Below are 16,386 nucleotides of genomic sequence, written 5' to 3'. Positions count from 1 at the left end.
TGTTGTAACAAAAGTGTGTATTTTATGTGGCACTAAAGTCAAATAAAACCAACTCTTCTCCCTTGGTTTTAATAACTAAGTGTTCAACTATTACCATGACCTAAACTTATTGAAACCAAACTGAAAAAAACTAATCCTCATTATAAGTTTGAACAACTTAAAGTTTGCTACTAAACTAAACTAAACTGAAAGAAATGGAACAGATCTTTTAATTTGGAGTTGTCACTACTGAACTAAATAAACTAAACTAAAAAACAACACTTTTTGATATATTTCATTTTGAAGGATGAGACATCAGCTGTGAAAACTTTCCCCCCTCTGTTGTCACAAAGTGTGTATTATGTGGCACTAAACTAAAGTCAAATCAAACCAACTCTTCTCCCTTGAGCCTTATTTGCTCTAAGTTTTAATAACTAAGTGTTCAACTATTACCACGAACTTAACTAAACTTATTGAAACCAAACTAAAAAAAATCCTTATAAGTTTGAATAACTTAATGTTTGCTACTAAACTAAACTGAAAGAAATAGAACAAAATCCTCTTTTAAACTTCTCACTTCTGTAAGACCAAACTAATCCATTAACATATTATCAGCCCAAACTGTTGCTATTAAACTTAACTAAACTAAAAATAATTAAATTAAACTAAACAGGATTAAACTTAACTATAAGTTTGAATAACTTAATGTTTTCTACTAAACTAAACTGAGAGAAATGGAACAAAAATCTCCTTTTAATTTGGAGTTGTCACTACTGAACTAAATAAACTCAACTTAAAAAAAAACTATCTGAATACTTTTTGATAAATTTCATTTTAAAGGGATGCGACATCAGCTGTGAGAAACTTTCCCCCCTCTGTGTGTAACAAAGTGTGTCTGCAGATGCAGATGGCACAAGAGGCCTCCAGCGCTTTAACGCTCAGTCGGTCCAGACTGGAGCAGTTGTATGGTGGCTATATTGTGCAGAGCAGCCAGTATAAATATTAGATGATGGGGGCAGCAGCTGACTGAGCGAGCTGAGGCCCCTATAGTCCCTCGACAGATGGAACAAGCCGACAGACTAACACAACAAAAAAAAGTTTTTAATAAGCCCGCAGCTTGGCATTGTCCCCAAGGTACCGGGGCCACACGGGCCCCTAGGGGACCAACTGTCCTTTGTCTGTCCAGGTTTTTACTGCTGGGGGTCGAAGTTTAGTCCAAGCTATCTGGAGAAGTTCACAACTTTTATTTGGATATGTTGGTGTCTGATGAATTAAACCTTGCAGCTATAGTGGTTGTGGAGTCCTCTACGCACAAGTTGTAAAACGTCACAGCTGGTGTGATCAGACAGAACTATATAAGCCTCTTTTAATCCTACACAGTGTCTTTTATTTATACAAACAGAATATAAACAGAGCTGCCGACTCCTGCAAAAGCGCACGTTTGTTTCTTAGTTCTGCGTAATGTTTGTGTCTAATTCACGGACTTTGGAGGCAGAGTACGATTGTAAACAGAGACGCTCATTCTTTAAGTTAAAGTCAAAAGTGATACGAACCTAGAAAAGCGCGACACAGCTTCATGTCTGCGGTCTTCTTCCTCCTCTTCCTCTTCTGTCTTGTCTTTCAGTCCTCGCAGCGACCGACACGCCAAAGTGCTGCTGGCAAGTTTAATTGTGCCGAACAAAGTTGCCCAAACTTTAGCTCAACTTCCAGCCCGGGTTAGAGGATGGGAGGGCTGCTGCTGGGCGGGACATAATGCCTCATGACTGATCCTCCCTGGGAGCCAATAGGAAGAGACTCTGTCCCTCCTGCTGCCGGGGACCTGGACCCAATCCCAGTCTCCCCAGTCTCAGCTTTCAACAACAATAGAAGTGAACAGCAACAAAGAGCATCTGCTGCGTCCGGCAACTTCTCACACTAAGCTCCCCCCAGCAATCTGATTTCAACTATAGAAACACCACAACTCTGTCCACCATCTCACACACAGCTTATTCATGTATCATGTGCACTATTTCTGGATCTGGACTCATTGACCTAAAACCTGATTATGATATATATGAAGACAAACTCCAAAAATAACCTTTTTTTTATTTTAATTTTTGTTTGCTTTGTTGTTGTTTTTTTTAACTCTACTCTTTCTTTTTGTCATTATTATTATTGTTATTTCTTTCCCTGGTTTTGTTTTGGTTTTGAATGTTGAGGTTGTTTTCTCTATAGTGTACTTGATGGGTTTGTCTGTAAGCTCATCTACTTAAAAGTTGGTTTATAGACTGTTGTAATTACAAACAGTGGATTGCATATATGAAAACAGCCTTGAAAAAAGGGAAAAAATAAAGTATATAAAAAAAAGAACCATGGCAAAGGATGTATCCTATGATGCAGAATATACTACACAATATATCACAAGAAGTCCACCATAAACTCACAGACCACATGGGATATTATAGAGATGTTGAGCTGTGCAGTAATACTTCTTTTTGTTATTCTTTCAGTCTCTAACCTAATCTATACCCAACGCTAATATACACACACACATTCTCATGTGCTTATAGATCACAGGTGACCAAATCTACCAGATGTAAGTTAGAGGAACATGTTCACTCACTAACTCCGGGCCTATTCAGGGTGTCTGTGTCTGGGACAGACAGACAGTTCCTCCCTCCCAATAGCAGATGGTCTGCCAGATAATGAGCTCTCCCATTGCTTGCTCCCATTACCCCCAACATGTAATGGGTGGGTGGGTGGGTGGGGGGTGTTGCTTTTCTTCTACATTTCATTTTATTTCACGCACATTTAATGATAGGATTGTTTTTCTAATGTCTGTTCCAGAGAGTTGCATATATTATCATTTTTTATTATAATTATAATTAAAGGTATTATTATAAATGTGTGTGGTATTAAACTAAAACCCAACTCAACACAAATCAAGTCAGCCCCTTTTACCATGTATTATACATTCAAATAACTAACTAATTGCATGCTATTAAACAAAAAAAATATATATAATCAAAACTAAAATCATTAAACCCCCACAGTAAGCTTGAAACATTGTCTGCTACTAAACTAAACTGAAAGAAACAAAACAAAATTCACTTTACTCACTTCTGTAAGACCAAACTAATCCATTAACATATTATCAGCCCAAATTGTTGCTATTAAACTTAACTAAACTAAGAGAACTAAACTAAACTGAACTAAACTGAACTGAACTGAACTTAACTAAACTAAACTAAAAATAATTAAATTAAACTAAACAGGATTAAACTTAACTAAACTACACTAAAAAGAGTTAAACTAAACTAAACTGGATTAAACTTAACTCTGTGTATTGAGTCAAAATTGTTGCTACTAAACTAAACTAAACTAAAAATAATTAAACCAAACTAAACAGGATTCAACCTAACTAAACTAAACTAAAAATAATTAAATTTAACTAAACTAAAAAATATTTTAACCCACTTATTTATGCCTGAATTGTTACAACTAAACTAAATTGAGCTGAATTAAACTAAACCAAACCAAAAAACTCTCCCACTATTATAAGTTCAAATTGTTGTTACTAAACTAAACTAAACCTGCAGACTCCCTGTTTTAAACTAAATTTAATCTGCAGTAGTGTGTGCGACTAAACCCAGTTAAGCATCTAGCTGACACATCTTTTAATTTGAAGCATAGCAACCATTTAAATCTGACAGTTTTACACATTTATTCTCATTATCTAGAGAACAATGCTGACCTTATCTGAACATCAAGCTGTTAAAATAGTGCTATTAAATGTTTGTTCTCAAGTAAACAAATCTCCTCTCCACATCCCTTCACACCGCGTCTCCATTCCCGTCCCTGAAACACACACACACACATATAATAAATTCACTGCTTATTAAATTGGCTTTTGGCGTGCGTGGACAAAGAAGGTGTTGCTGTTGAGGAGGACTGCCGGGTGTCCACTAGAGCCACGGCAAGTTTTTTTATCTGAGGGTGCCAGACAGCCTCTTGTATTCTTCCTGAGCACGGTGCTCTCATTAGCCTATTAACTTCACTATTCACCCCCCTCTCCACTATCCTGATAGGACCAAACACCCACACACACATATACACACTGAACATGCACAGGCATATGCAAACGCACAAAAATTAATGTGCACACACACACACACACACACACACACACACAACCCCCCTCTCCTCTTATTCGCTGCAGTGTATAACAAGCAGCTGAACTCTGACATAGCCTCCAGCTGTCCTGGAGACGGTGGTGACAATAAAGTTTAAATAAATACATACACACACACACACACACACACTGAAGAGCGGTAAACAGGACCTTGTTGAGAAAATGACCCGCGTGAGTTAATTAATGGAAATTTCACTCCGTCTTCATCGTCATCATTATTCAAAAAGTCCTCTTAAATGTTCACTCCTACGCTTTCATTATCATTATTCAGCATCTCGAATAGGAACAACTTTCCACTGAGCTGGTAGAGAGAGACAAAAGGGTCACCGCTTCGCTGGAGGGGAAACGTTTTTTTTCCCTTTAAGAAATGTGCAGATTTGTGTTTGAAGTAACAAAAAAAACGTGGAGGTTGTGTATAATTTGGGGAGTCACTCTTGATCTGAGGATATAATGTGAAGAAAAAGAGAAGAACTTTTCTTCTTAGCTTGGTATTGGACACACACACACACTCACATCCTGGGCTCAGTCACAGATGGACATTTGACAACAGAGTCCTGCTCCCGGTCTCATAACAATCAGGTTCATAACACGATGGCTTTATTGCCCTCCCTCCCTCCCTCCTTCCCTCTCCGTCTCCCCCTCTCTCTCACTTTCACATCCCCAACCTCACTCTCTCTCTTTCTCTCTAACATCCATGCAGCATGATCATACCCATATCTGTCAACTCCCATTAGACACAGCTAAGCACTTCACCTACAACTATATCACTATAACCATAACATCCATCCAACATACCATGTTTGTTAAAGGGGACATATCGTGAAAAACTGGAAAAACAAATTGTGAAATAAGACCACCCAGTCAGTTTATTGTGGGCTGCCTAGATCAGAAAACACGCGATTCAACAAGCCATTCAGATCTGACTCCCCTTCCTATGTCACATATTCTCATAGGTCATTTTTCTTTGGTTATTTCCATGGTGCTGGGTAGTTTTTGTGCAGCCGAGCCGCTGCTGGGTCACTTTAACCCAGCTGCTGGGTTATCTGTGAGCGGCAAGAAGCTTCTTTTGTCAACAAGCAGTCCTGTCCTACAGCAGTCCTCCAACGCAATTAAAGAAAGGTTTGTATCCGCTTTTCTACCTATACCAGGTCATTGCTGTAGAGTCAAAAAAAAATACCAGTCTGTAGCCTGATAGTAACTTCATGGAGCTACTGAATGATGAGACTCACCTTCAGTCCAGGCTAGCTAATAGCTGTCGCCCAAGCACCCAGGAAGAGCGCCGGTCGTTGATCCCAACTTTCTTAGTGGCCAAACGGCGGTACTACAACTTCTGTGTCCGTCACGTGATGCCATTGGGCCCCAAAAAGACTTAGATTTACATTGGGAAGGAGAGGTCTGTAACTCAGCTAATAACTTTTTTTGAGGTGAATCAACTTCCCAGTACGAACACCCAAATAGCCCTTATTTAAAAAATACGTTTTTAAAGTTGTAAAATGCACCAATAACTGAATCCAGAGTTATTTCCCTTCCTCCGTTAATGTGCCTGTTTGTGTAAGAAATAACTGTCGGCTACTTCAAACGATGTATTTGAAAGCCAAGCTTAATAAAGTGCATTAGCTGTCGGTAGGTGTTACCTTGATGTATACAAACAGTGATAGTAAAAAGCCATACTCGTTTCTTTATCTCAATCATAGGCTGGAACAAACATGGTGGAGTAGCTCCAACAGGCTGAGGTGTCACAGCCATATACGTCCTATCACAAATTTAAAATGAAATGTCTTTAGAAACATTTTCAGAACTTTTTGTGTTTATAATTGCAAGTATTTATGATTTGCATTACCAAAACTTAAATGTATTTTGGATTAGGCCTATATATCCAAGTTATTTTAAAATTTGTACAGATTTTACTGTAAGGAAACATGAAAATAATAACACATTTATGAGGTAAAATAAACCGGCATTCTAGTCAATATAAACAAATATTTGGGTTGAATGATCAACCCATCTTGCTGGGTTAAATTAACTCAGCGTGTAGTTAGTCCAAGATTTATCCAGCGGCGGAGTTAAAAATTACCCAAATTGGGTTGTTTTCAACTCAGCATTTCTTAGTGTGTACGAATGTCCAGCAACACGCGATGCATGTTAATTTACGCTCCAGTCTTTTCAAAATAAACTTCCGTCTTCACAATAAACATCTTGGGTGGATTTAGGCAACAAAATTACTTATTTAGGTTTAGGGAAAAAGATTATGGTTTGGGTTAAAATAACACCAGAAGTGGCCTAAATTATCAATTAATCTGCAGATCTTTATTATTATTTAATTTATAATATATTTATTTAATTTTTATTTCAGTTATTTAAGCTATGGACGAATTCAAATAAGTGAACATCGACTTTTGGCTTCACGCGGAACACAAACATACGTCAAAAACAAACGTAATCCGCGACAAAATGAATTTCCCTCAAAATGTAATACAAAATGCAGTTTGGCTGTATTAGAACGTAATTTCTAAGAGACAGAGTTGTTCTATTAGTCTATGGATTGTCAAGAAATAGTGAAAAAAAATGCCCATAAAAACTTTCAGAGTCCAAGGTGTCATCTTCAAATGTCTTGATTTGTTCGAGCAAAAGTCCAACACTTAAAGATATTTTGTTTACAAAGATATAAAATAAAGAAAAAGCTGCTCATTTGACAAGCTGGAACTATAGTGGATCTTTGACACTGAATGTTTTTTTTTAATTGACAAATCAATTAATCGACTAATCGTTTCAGGTCTTCTTCCAAAGTTACAGTGTTTTAGTCCAAAATCCTCTATTTCTGTTTCTGTTTCCCCGACTTATTCTTATTCTCCTCCTCGCTGAGCTGCAGTGGAGGGATAGCAACACAAAGAGGGAGAAGGCTCTCAGACTCAGACTGCTGAGGCCTCATATTAACTTTGGGCAAACTTTGAAATGTACTTTTGGAATGAACTAGGATTTTGTCCCCCCCCCATCACTTGCCTTGGACTATTGCTTTACTTGGAAAATTGTGAACCTTTAACACAATCAACTTTTGGTGGTGTATAAAAATATACCGCTGCATTTTAACATGACACAGACGGCCTCTGGCTCTTCATTACTCACTCATTGCACTTCTCCTTCCTCTCTCTTTTGTGGGAGTTATGAATTTTTATCAGGCGTGCGCACACACACACACACACACACACACACACACACACACACACTCGAAGGGGAAAGGAAAAGGCCAAAAGACAGACAAAGTTTGGTCTGGATGCCACTTTGGATGACCGTCATCTCTGGAGACCCCCCCCCTGTGCCCAACCCGATCCACAGCTTGGGCTGCACCAAGGGGGGGGGTAACACGTGGAATGGGGTCAGCTCTGCCAAAAGGCATCACATCGCTCCACTCCTCTGCGTCGTCTGCCTCTCTGTCTGTCCACTGTACCTCTCTGTCACCTCGCCTGTCAGTTAGACTAATCTGGACTTACTGTCTGTCTCCAATTTATCGTCAATGGCGTGAATCTTCTCAATGTGCACAGCAACGCCTCGAGCCATGCAGCATGGAAAGAGTTGTAAATAAGCCCTCCTGTCACACCCCTCCTTTCCTAGCCCGTGGTCCAGACTAGCATCATAGAGCCCACACACTCCTCCCCTGTGACCCCCCCCACCCACCCACCGTCATCCCCCAAAGTCACTGAGTCAAATTCTTTGAGGCCTCCCTTCTGCTGATTTCTTCACTTCCCAGCCTCCATCCTGAGTTGCTGCACCTTCTCTCCACACTTGACCCTCCGTCTCTCTGTTCATGCCAGCAACTATTCCCATCTCCTCTCCCCTCCAACTCTATCTTTTCCTGTCTTTTAGCCCCCTCTCTCTTTCTCTATCTCTCTCTCTCTCTGTAGGTCTCTCTTTCTCCCTCCTGCGATCACCCCGGCAGCAGCAGGCTGGGCAAATATGCACCCTGAGCAGTGGTAAATACAGGCAGCACTTCACATACAAGGCCTGATTATAATGACAAAGGCTGCCACACTTTAGGGAGGAGCTTGGAGCAATTTGGAGGCTGCGGGGGCCATTGAGCGAGTGGCATACTTAATGGGCTTTGTGTGTCAGAAGAAAAGGTTCTGAGCTTCTGGGCCCAGCTGTCACTATGGAAAATATCAGACTGACACAGCACCCGACGCTCTTTGGCTTGCTCTCTTTTCTTCTTTCAACCCCCCCCCCCACCCACAACCCATTCCTCCCTCCCTCTTCTCTTCTCTCTCTCTCTCCACTCTTTTTCTCTAGTTAGCGAGCACAAAAAAGTGAAAGCTGTCGGAAAGAAAGAAAAAAAACTAAATGAGAACTCCCTCTCTTGATCTCTCTCTCACACACTCAAGGAGAAAAAAAAGCAAGCATGCAGCCATGGTCACACACACACACACACACACAAACACACACACACACGCACACACACACGCACACGCACACGCTCACAAATATAATGCGCAGTAGGCTGACTCCGCAGCAATTATTCAAACCCTAAACCCAGAGGGATAAATGACATTATTACATTTCACCACTTAATTAAGTGTGTGGATAGTTACTAAGCGTTAGCCATCATGCATGCATAATGCAGTAAGATATAGTCACTTCGCTTCATAAAGCACCCTTTCATTACCAAATGTATAGCAGAAGAAAAACAAACATGTGCTCCGTGGAAAAGAATGCATATACAGTAAATACCCTTTTTACACCAAAATAAGCGTGTATACGCAGGTTTTTTAAACACAGGAAAACCCGCAAAAAATAAGCGAAAGACTCCTTTCCAATTGCGAGTATGCCGTGCCGTTGCACTTGCCTTTCGTTTTTTTACGTCATGAAACAGGGCTGCTAAACAGTGAAAAGGTTACGGTGGTTATTTATTTATTTTTTTATATCTGTTACTTATTCAGTCTCTCTTTTTTAAACTGTCGAACCAGAGTTGGTGATTGTTGGAACAGTGTAAAGACTAACAAAGACGGTTTTGATGAGTTTTATTTTGTCTGTCACGATCAGCGAGGTAAAATGACTGTTGTCCGACTGGAGTCTGGTGGCTCTGAGAAGAGCATATTAATTGTATGTTTTGTATGTTAATCAATTATAAAAAAATATTGGCCAAATCCCTGTTGATTTAATTTATTATATATTCACCAAATTATATTGCACCGGAAAAGGCGCGAAAATGTGCGTGTCCACGTTTCCATCACTGCCGATCGGAGCTGGAGCCGGTAAATACCCGATAAATACCTTATGCAGAGACATTTGTCCCAGTAATGAAGGCAGATTGTAACCTTTCCCACTGAAGACAAAAGCGGTGTTAGTGTTTTTTTTGTCCACTATGAAAGGGGCTTAAGTGCGAGAAGTACGAAAGTGCAAAAAAAACAAATTGTTAGGCCTCACATGGCAAAAAATAACTCCAACACTTAGCGGATTTCCAGCAGTTTATTTTCTGGAAATGATTTTTCTCCGGTGATATCGGGGGCTTGGCTTGAAAACAAAGACTGAAAGATCCTCTGAAGCAGCTCTTTGGTTACGCTTTCTGAATCCTTGTACGCAAAGGAGCGCTCACACTCCAGATCCAACTGCATTACACCAGCTCTGTGACTTATGGCACTGTAACACCGAGCATAATACACACACCCACGCACATACACAGCGAGCTTGTGCCCAGGCAAGCGCGCACTGGAGGCGAACTAGGCACAAACACACGTGCACAGTCGCACAGCGCTGCATTTATTGAAACACAGCACAAAGCCAGAGTTGGATGTTGTTTCACCTAATCTCTTTGATACCACTGTGGTGCTGCTAAGCTCCAGAAAATCAGCTTAGCAGATGTCCTAAAGTGTAGGTGGCTTGTTTCGTGCTGCAAGAGAAGAAAACGCTACAAGAAGAAGAAGATGAAGTGAAAGAGGGAGGGTGGGGGCAGGGCCACAGATTTGGAACGGGGCCCTGACGAGTTCAACTCAATCCCCTTTTTACTTCTGTCTGCCAGGCACAGTTGTTCCAGCAAACTAGAAGGAGTCTTTTTTTTTCTCATTTTACCCACCACTCCATCCATCCTTCCTTCCTTCCTCCTCCTCCGACCTCTCACTTTTCAGCATGCTCCCATTACTTCGTGTGTAAATTTTTCCAAGCCTTAGTTGTCGTACTTGTGAAAATGGTGGTGATAATGATCATAATGAGGCTTTTTTCACAAGGTTGCGTATGCAGGTTTGCCTTCAAGCCCTAACCTGTACTCAGATGTCAGCTGATTACAGTCACAGCGTATACACACACACACACACACACACACACACACACACACGTTGCATGCATTATCAGCGCAAGTGAGACATCTGTATGCAAATGTCATTATGTCGGTGGGGAGGAGGCCTGGAGTGGGCCGGGTGTGAGTGATGTTATGGTAGTGAAGGAGGGACTGAAGAAGGTCGGGGCTCTAAAGGAGTGTGTGTGTCAAGAGCTGGTGCATATATGTATGGTATCCATAGTAACCCACTAATCCAACTCAAGATGGCTCACTGATGCTGTCATCTTTTATCTTTTTTTTCCCCAGCCTCACGCATTGCACTTGTTTTACTCGCTCACACAGCTCATGTCTTGACATTGATAACACAATGTAGAAACACACACGCCTGTTACAGAATAATAAAACATCAAATCCTTCATTGAGATACTTAAAAAAAAACAAATAAAACCTGTTAATAATCTCAGGTGTTGCGTAGCGAGCATGCATCTACTGCCTCTCAGGCATCTGGAAAATGTAGCTCATGCCACTCTAATGAATGATGCATGCGTGGCCGTCTCCTCAGTTTTTTCTGAGTGGCCGTGTGGTATGCAGCACTTCAGTGTCCTAATGGCAGCGCCTCGTACTGTATGTCCGTGGTGACGGGAGGGAAAGAGGCAAAATAGAATAAAAAGTGATGGAGAGACAACAACAACAAAAAAAGCGCAAATGCTCTGAAACTCTCATGACTCTATGGAGACAAACATACTGCTGGACATACCAAACCATACAGTATGTTCTTTTTCCGTGTGTACATATACCTGAGACAAACATCCATAACAGGGATGGGAAGTGAAAATAACAAATTCATGAAAAAAATACTTTAATTTGTTATATATATACCAATAATCTCTCTCAAATAATTGTATTTTTGTATAAAGTATGTTTGGTTATTCCAGCTTCAAAAATTCATTTTACACTACTGTGCGTGTGCTGCAGTAAAATGAAACATCCATCAATCATAAGGATTGGAACAAAAAGCTGTTCACTGTGGTACAACATTTCCCCGTTTGATTGAGAGAAGCTCAGCACTGTTTGGATAAGAGTTTGAAGACTTGCCACGGAACATGTAAGACAGCATTAAGCCCAATGATAACTTCACATGTCTCAGTTTCCCAGCCTCATGTCTTGGATTTGTGAGGACGCCACGCTAACTGGAGCAATAACTGGAATATAGAGCTTCTGCAAAGTGAAATGCAACTGGGATTTATAAGTTGGACAAAAATGATTAGAGGTAAGTTTAATCTTGTCACTATTTTTTTAAACTCTTTTTTTATTTGAGAACAAAGAACATGAGGTCATCATGGGTGTTACAATGTCAGATCAGAGTACATTTTTGTAAATACATCTTAATATACAATGTCACACTTCAATCAACGGTGTAAATACACAATCCATTTCTCACGGTACTCAATACTTTTTTTCCAATTTAAGCCTTAAAATAAATGTGAGTCTTTCCATACAATATATTTCATTTATAATACCCCGCCATTGGTCTAATGTTGGAGGATCAGTCTGCATCCACTTTCGAGTTATGGCTTTCTTACTACTTGCCAAGAGAATCTTTATTAAATATTTATCTTTGTGCGAAACAATTTCTGGTATTTTTTCCCAAGTATAGTGTAATGAATGAGTACTTTAACTTTATTCCCATTATTTGATGGATCTCAGTTGCCACCTCTTGCCAATATGGTTGTATTTTAGGGCATGCCCAAAAAATATGGAAATGATCAGCCAATCTTGTCACTATTTTATATTATTATATACTATTATTTATATTAAACATGAATCAAAGACTCAAACAGGTTGTATGTCTCTATGTGTGTCAGCCCTGTGATAGTCTGGTGACCTGTCAAATAGTTAATCTGCAGGACTGTGTTGTTTTATCAGATTTGATTGACAACCCCACAACTAGGGCTGCAACTAATGATTCATTTAATTATCGATTAATCGTTTTGTCTATAAAATCTTATAAAATAGTGAAAAATGCCCATAAAAAAATACCAGCAAATCATCACATTTAAGAAGCAGGAATTTGAGAACTTTTGGAAGTTTGGCTTGAAAACAATTGAAAAGATTGATGGATAATCAAAATGATCATATTATTAACTGTCAGCTGGCACAGCCACGTCAAAGAAGTGAGAAAAGCAAGGAAAGAAAACAAAAATGTGAACTAACCGAAACACTGGAGGACAGTATTGTGTCCATGTAGGATCCCATCACTGAAAGTAAGAAGCTGATTGAGAAAATAATGTTTCCAGGGTCTTTAAAGAGCTGCTGTTGTGAGTCCCGCTCATACCTACAACCAACACCCACCTGTAGCTCCATCTGCTTCACAATAGAGAACAGTGCTGTGAGCGAGTCAGATCATTTCACTCCCCTCCCCCTATTATTTCAGTATCGTGCAGGGTGATTTACTAGTCCAAAACGCAAATGTGAACTTTCTCAGTTAATTTTCGATTTCCAAGGGACGTCATCAACAGGCGTAGACCACAGTGCCTCTGGACGCAATTGGATAGACCTACAACCAACTAGAAGGGCACTCTGAGAGTGCAGACCTTTGCAAAGGCAGTTTGCATAAGTGAAAAATAATGCATGTATCTCAGGAAAAATCAGGCCAGTAGTTTTTCCGCAATCCTGCCGACAACCAGACAAACAAACCGAACCGAAAACAAAACCTCCATGGCGGAGGTAATTAGAGCAGCGAAGCATATGATGAGCTGTGATGGTGTAGCATCAATATGTCTGTAAACGAGTGTTGCCATTTTTTGTTTTTTTTCTAAATTTGAAGATAAAACATGTTTTTACTTTGCCTGAACCAGATGAATCTGCAGGCTCATGTTTTATTTGCTCTGGCAGATGCATTTGCAGTTTGGTGTGGCGATGTCAGGCTACGCGATAGCGGCTCCAACAGAAATTTCTGCATCTGCTGCGGCCATCTTGGTTGTTTTCAAAAATACCTCACCTCCTCAAGTTTCTGTTGGCTCTCGGCTTTATTATGCTGGTTTACATGTCTCTATTGTGAAAAGGGACGGGGGGGGGAGGACCTCCATAGAGGTCAATAATGGTTAACATAGGTTAACATTGTATTGACCTCTGTCTGCTTTACATCAGAGTTAAAATAGGCCACAGCAATAGAAGCCTAATACAACTATTAGCATCAGTTATTCACCATCGGTCGCATCTAGAAGGGAGCGAAATTTGATCTGAGATCTGCAAAAACTTGCAAAAACTCTCGCAACACTCACTGCCCAACGACCTAGCCTAACCTTAACTATTCAAGGTCAAAGCCTAACCTTAATAATCTCAAGAGAGTTTCCCCAGTTTGCCGGTTCCCTTCTAGCCACTACCGTCACCATCTTGGTTTTTGGCTTTCACCATGTTGTTTTTTTGGAACCAGAAGTGACACGAGAGGGTGGAGCTAAGTACAACAATAAATGTTACAATTAACTTTCATGAACTGAAAACACACTGTGAAAGGGTTAAAGTTCTAAGACGAAAACACGGACAACTCCCAGACCGGACAACGCCATGGTAGCAGCCTGTCAATCGCAAGGTAGCCACGCCCTAAAGCAAACCATAATTTACTAAATGAACATCACGCTGTATTCCAAGAAGACTTGAAACTAGCGATTGAGACCATAAACTCATGTTTACGATGTTTACTGAGGTAATAAATCAAGTGAGAAGTAGGCTCATTTTCTCATAGACTTCTATACAATCAGACTTCTTTTTGCAACCAGAGGAGTCGCCCCCTGCTGGCTGTTAGAAAGAATGCAAGTTTAAGGCACTTCAGCAATGGATTCACTTTTCAGACATGGAGGTTGCCGCCTGTTTACAACTGTGTTTTAGATTCTGTTGCTGAAACTGGAAGTAGCTTGTCCTTGAAACACTGTTTTCTGAAGTCATACTTAGTGATTTTGGTGGACCAAATGGATGCATTTCTACAGAAACATGTTTTGAAAAAAAGAAAAATCCCATTTTGCATAAAGTTGAAATATTCCACAGCTGAGCATCGAGATGGGGGTCGGAAACATCATCATGATGAGTTGTATTTGTGCTATAAACTACATGAATTGCAGAAATAATGGGAGGAAAATGTTCAATACTGAAAGAAGGAAACCTGCCTGTAAGCTATTAGCATCTAATGATCTGGTCAGAGCCCTGGATTTTAATAAGGTGGTTAATAGTTTTATGCAGAAACTGGTGAGGAAGAAATGCCTGTTTTAAGGTAACACAAAGCTCCCACTGTTACTGTTTATGACTGTTTATTGAAGAGTGCAAACAGGCTCTGTGAATAATACATTGCTGATCAGTTTGATGTGTTTCAGTGAGTGACTTGGTGACAGCTGATAGAGGTGCAGACTGATGACTTTAGATGGAAAAGTAATTACGTTGTTACGCTCGTAATATTTCAAAGAAAAAAAAAAAACAATCACAGACAGGTGTGCAGAATCTCTTTTCATGATGCCCTGCAGCTGATAAATAATACTTATTAAATCCTGTATTGACATACTTTGTTATGAGTTAAGCTTAGTCTGTATACACTGCACACATCGAATATTAGATGTTTGGTTTACATCTAGTGCCTGATGGCAAACGGCAGGAATTTAATTTTCATAATTTCATTTCACATGCTAACATTACACATATCCAGAATGAGGGAGTCTTTGTGCTCTTAACTTGTGCAGCAGGGAAACAACAGGATTTTAACACGTGCTTCCAGGTTAAGTTTACATTAAGTGTTACTCACCAAAACACATTGTGTGTATCCTTGAGGTCCAATAAAAGTGTTGAATGCATTTCCTCCCTCATAAAACATGTTTTTAAGTATTTTAAATCCAGCATTGTTTACACATTTACCAGCTTGTGGTCTTCTTCTTCCCTGCCTTTGCTGGTCACTGGAATAGTGTGACACCATTGGCAGGAATGTGTATTGCATCACGCGTGCATGTGCACAAGACCAACAAAATGAGGACCCGCTCCTAAAACCACTGCTCCATAGTGCTGCTAGAGGTCAGACACTCCACAGGGAACCTTTAAAGGGTACCTTCGGTATTTCAACCCTATTTTCCCATGTTTTTTGTGTTTAAGTGACTAATGGGGACAATCATTTTTGAAATTGGTCCAGTATTGAGGGAGACTGCTGCAGCCGCCAGCCCCTAAACAGGCTGTAATGTAATCGCTTGGGGCAAGCTTGCACTGTCATTTTATGTCCACTGAAAGTGGTTGTTTTAGCCACTGACAGGCTCAGATTGTTATAAGTGTCTGACAACATTATGGAGATGACCTTCAGACTTCAACACAAACTCCACGGAAGCACGAAAAATGCAAAGTTATATTTAGTGAAGCCCGTCTTGCAAAACAGGAATGTGAGCGACGACGGGGGGAAAACTAGTGTTGTGGGAGTGGGAAGTGAGTGGTGAAGCAAGAGAGAGAGAGATAGAGCGGCGGCAAGTGTGTGAGAAAACGAGCGAGCAGGTGATCAGAAGACATAGTTAGTTTAGCTTTGAGAATATCAAGGGATTGTACAGTGGAAGTTGCAGTTTGTGCAGTTATGTGTCTTGTTTCCCTACTGCTGAGTGGAGTGATGAGGGTTAACTCCGGAGCGAGGAACGTTATCGACTCCGACCCAGGAGACCAAAACTACGTCTTCTTCTGACCACGGTCGGGAGGCTGAAGCAGGAGAAGTTAAATAGGATCAACATCGGCTGGGTAAGCTAACACTACTGCCAAGCATGTGAAATATGGAGTGATATCGTGGTTTTAGCTGCTAATGCTGCTAACGTTAATCAACATGATGCCTGTCAATCACGTTCAGTCTTGTGACAGGACGCTGACTGTCGTTGACTTAACAGCCACAGGTGTCCCTGTTGACAACACATTTCTGATTCCTACATTGAGTCCCTTTAAATAGAACAGTCATATACTGTATGTC

The 16,386-nt window shown here is 40.3% G+C and overlaps 1 protein-coding gene across 7 annotated transcripts in view; it reads right to left on the bottom strand.

The window, feature by feature from the left end:
• myt1b (myelin transcription factor 1b) overlaps positions 1-16,386 on the bottom strand; it is a 120,332-nt gene that overhangs the window by 43,035 nt on the left and 60,911 nt on the right. Inside the window, exon 1 of one of the 7 annotated variants that reach the window (XM_074643205.1) lies at positions 1,533-1,666. The exons of the other annotated variants lie outside the window; for them this stretch is intronic. Within the exon in view, the coding sequence (XP_074499306.1) occupies positions 1,533-1,557 (25 nt within the window). The 5' untranslated portion in view covers positions 1,558-1,666. Of the gene's footprint in view, positions 1-1,532; positions 1,667-16,386 lie in introns of those variants that run through there. 7 annotated transcript variants of the gene reach the window in all.

Source organism: Sebastes fasciatus, chromosome 8 (assembly GCF_043250625.1).
Source record: "Sebastes fasciatus isolate fSebFas1 chromosome 8, fSebFas1.pri, whole genome shotgun sequence".
NCBI lineage: Eukaryota > Metazoa > Chordata > Actinopteri > Perciformes > Sebastidae > Sebastes > Sebastes fasciatus.
The sequence above is the reverse complement of the archived record's forward strand: the minus strand, read 5'-3'. Positions and strand labels throughout refer to the sequence as shown.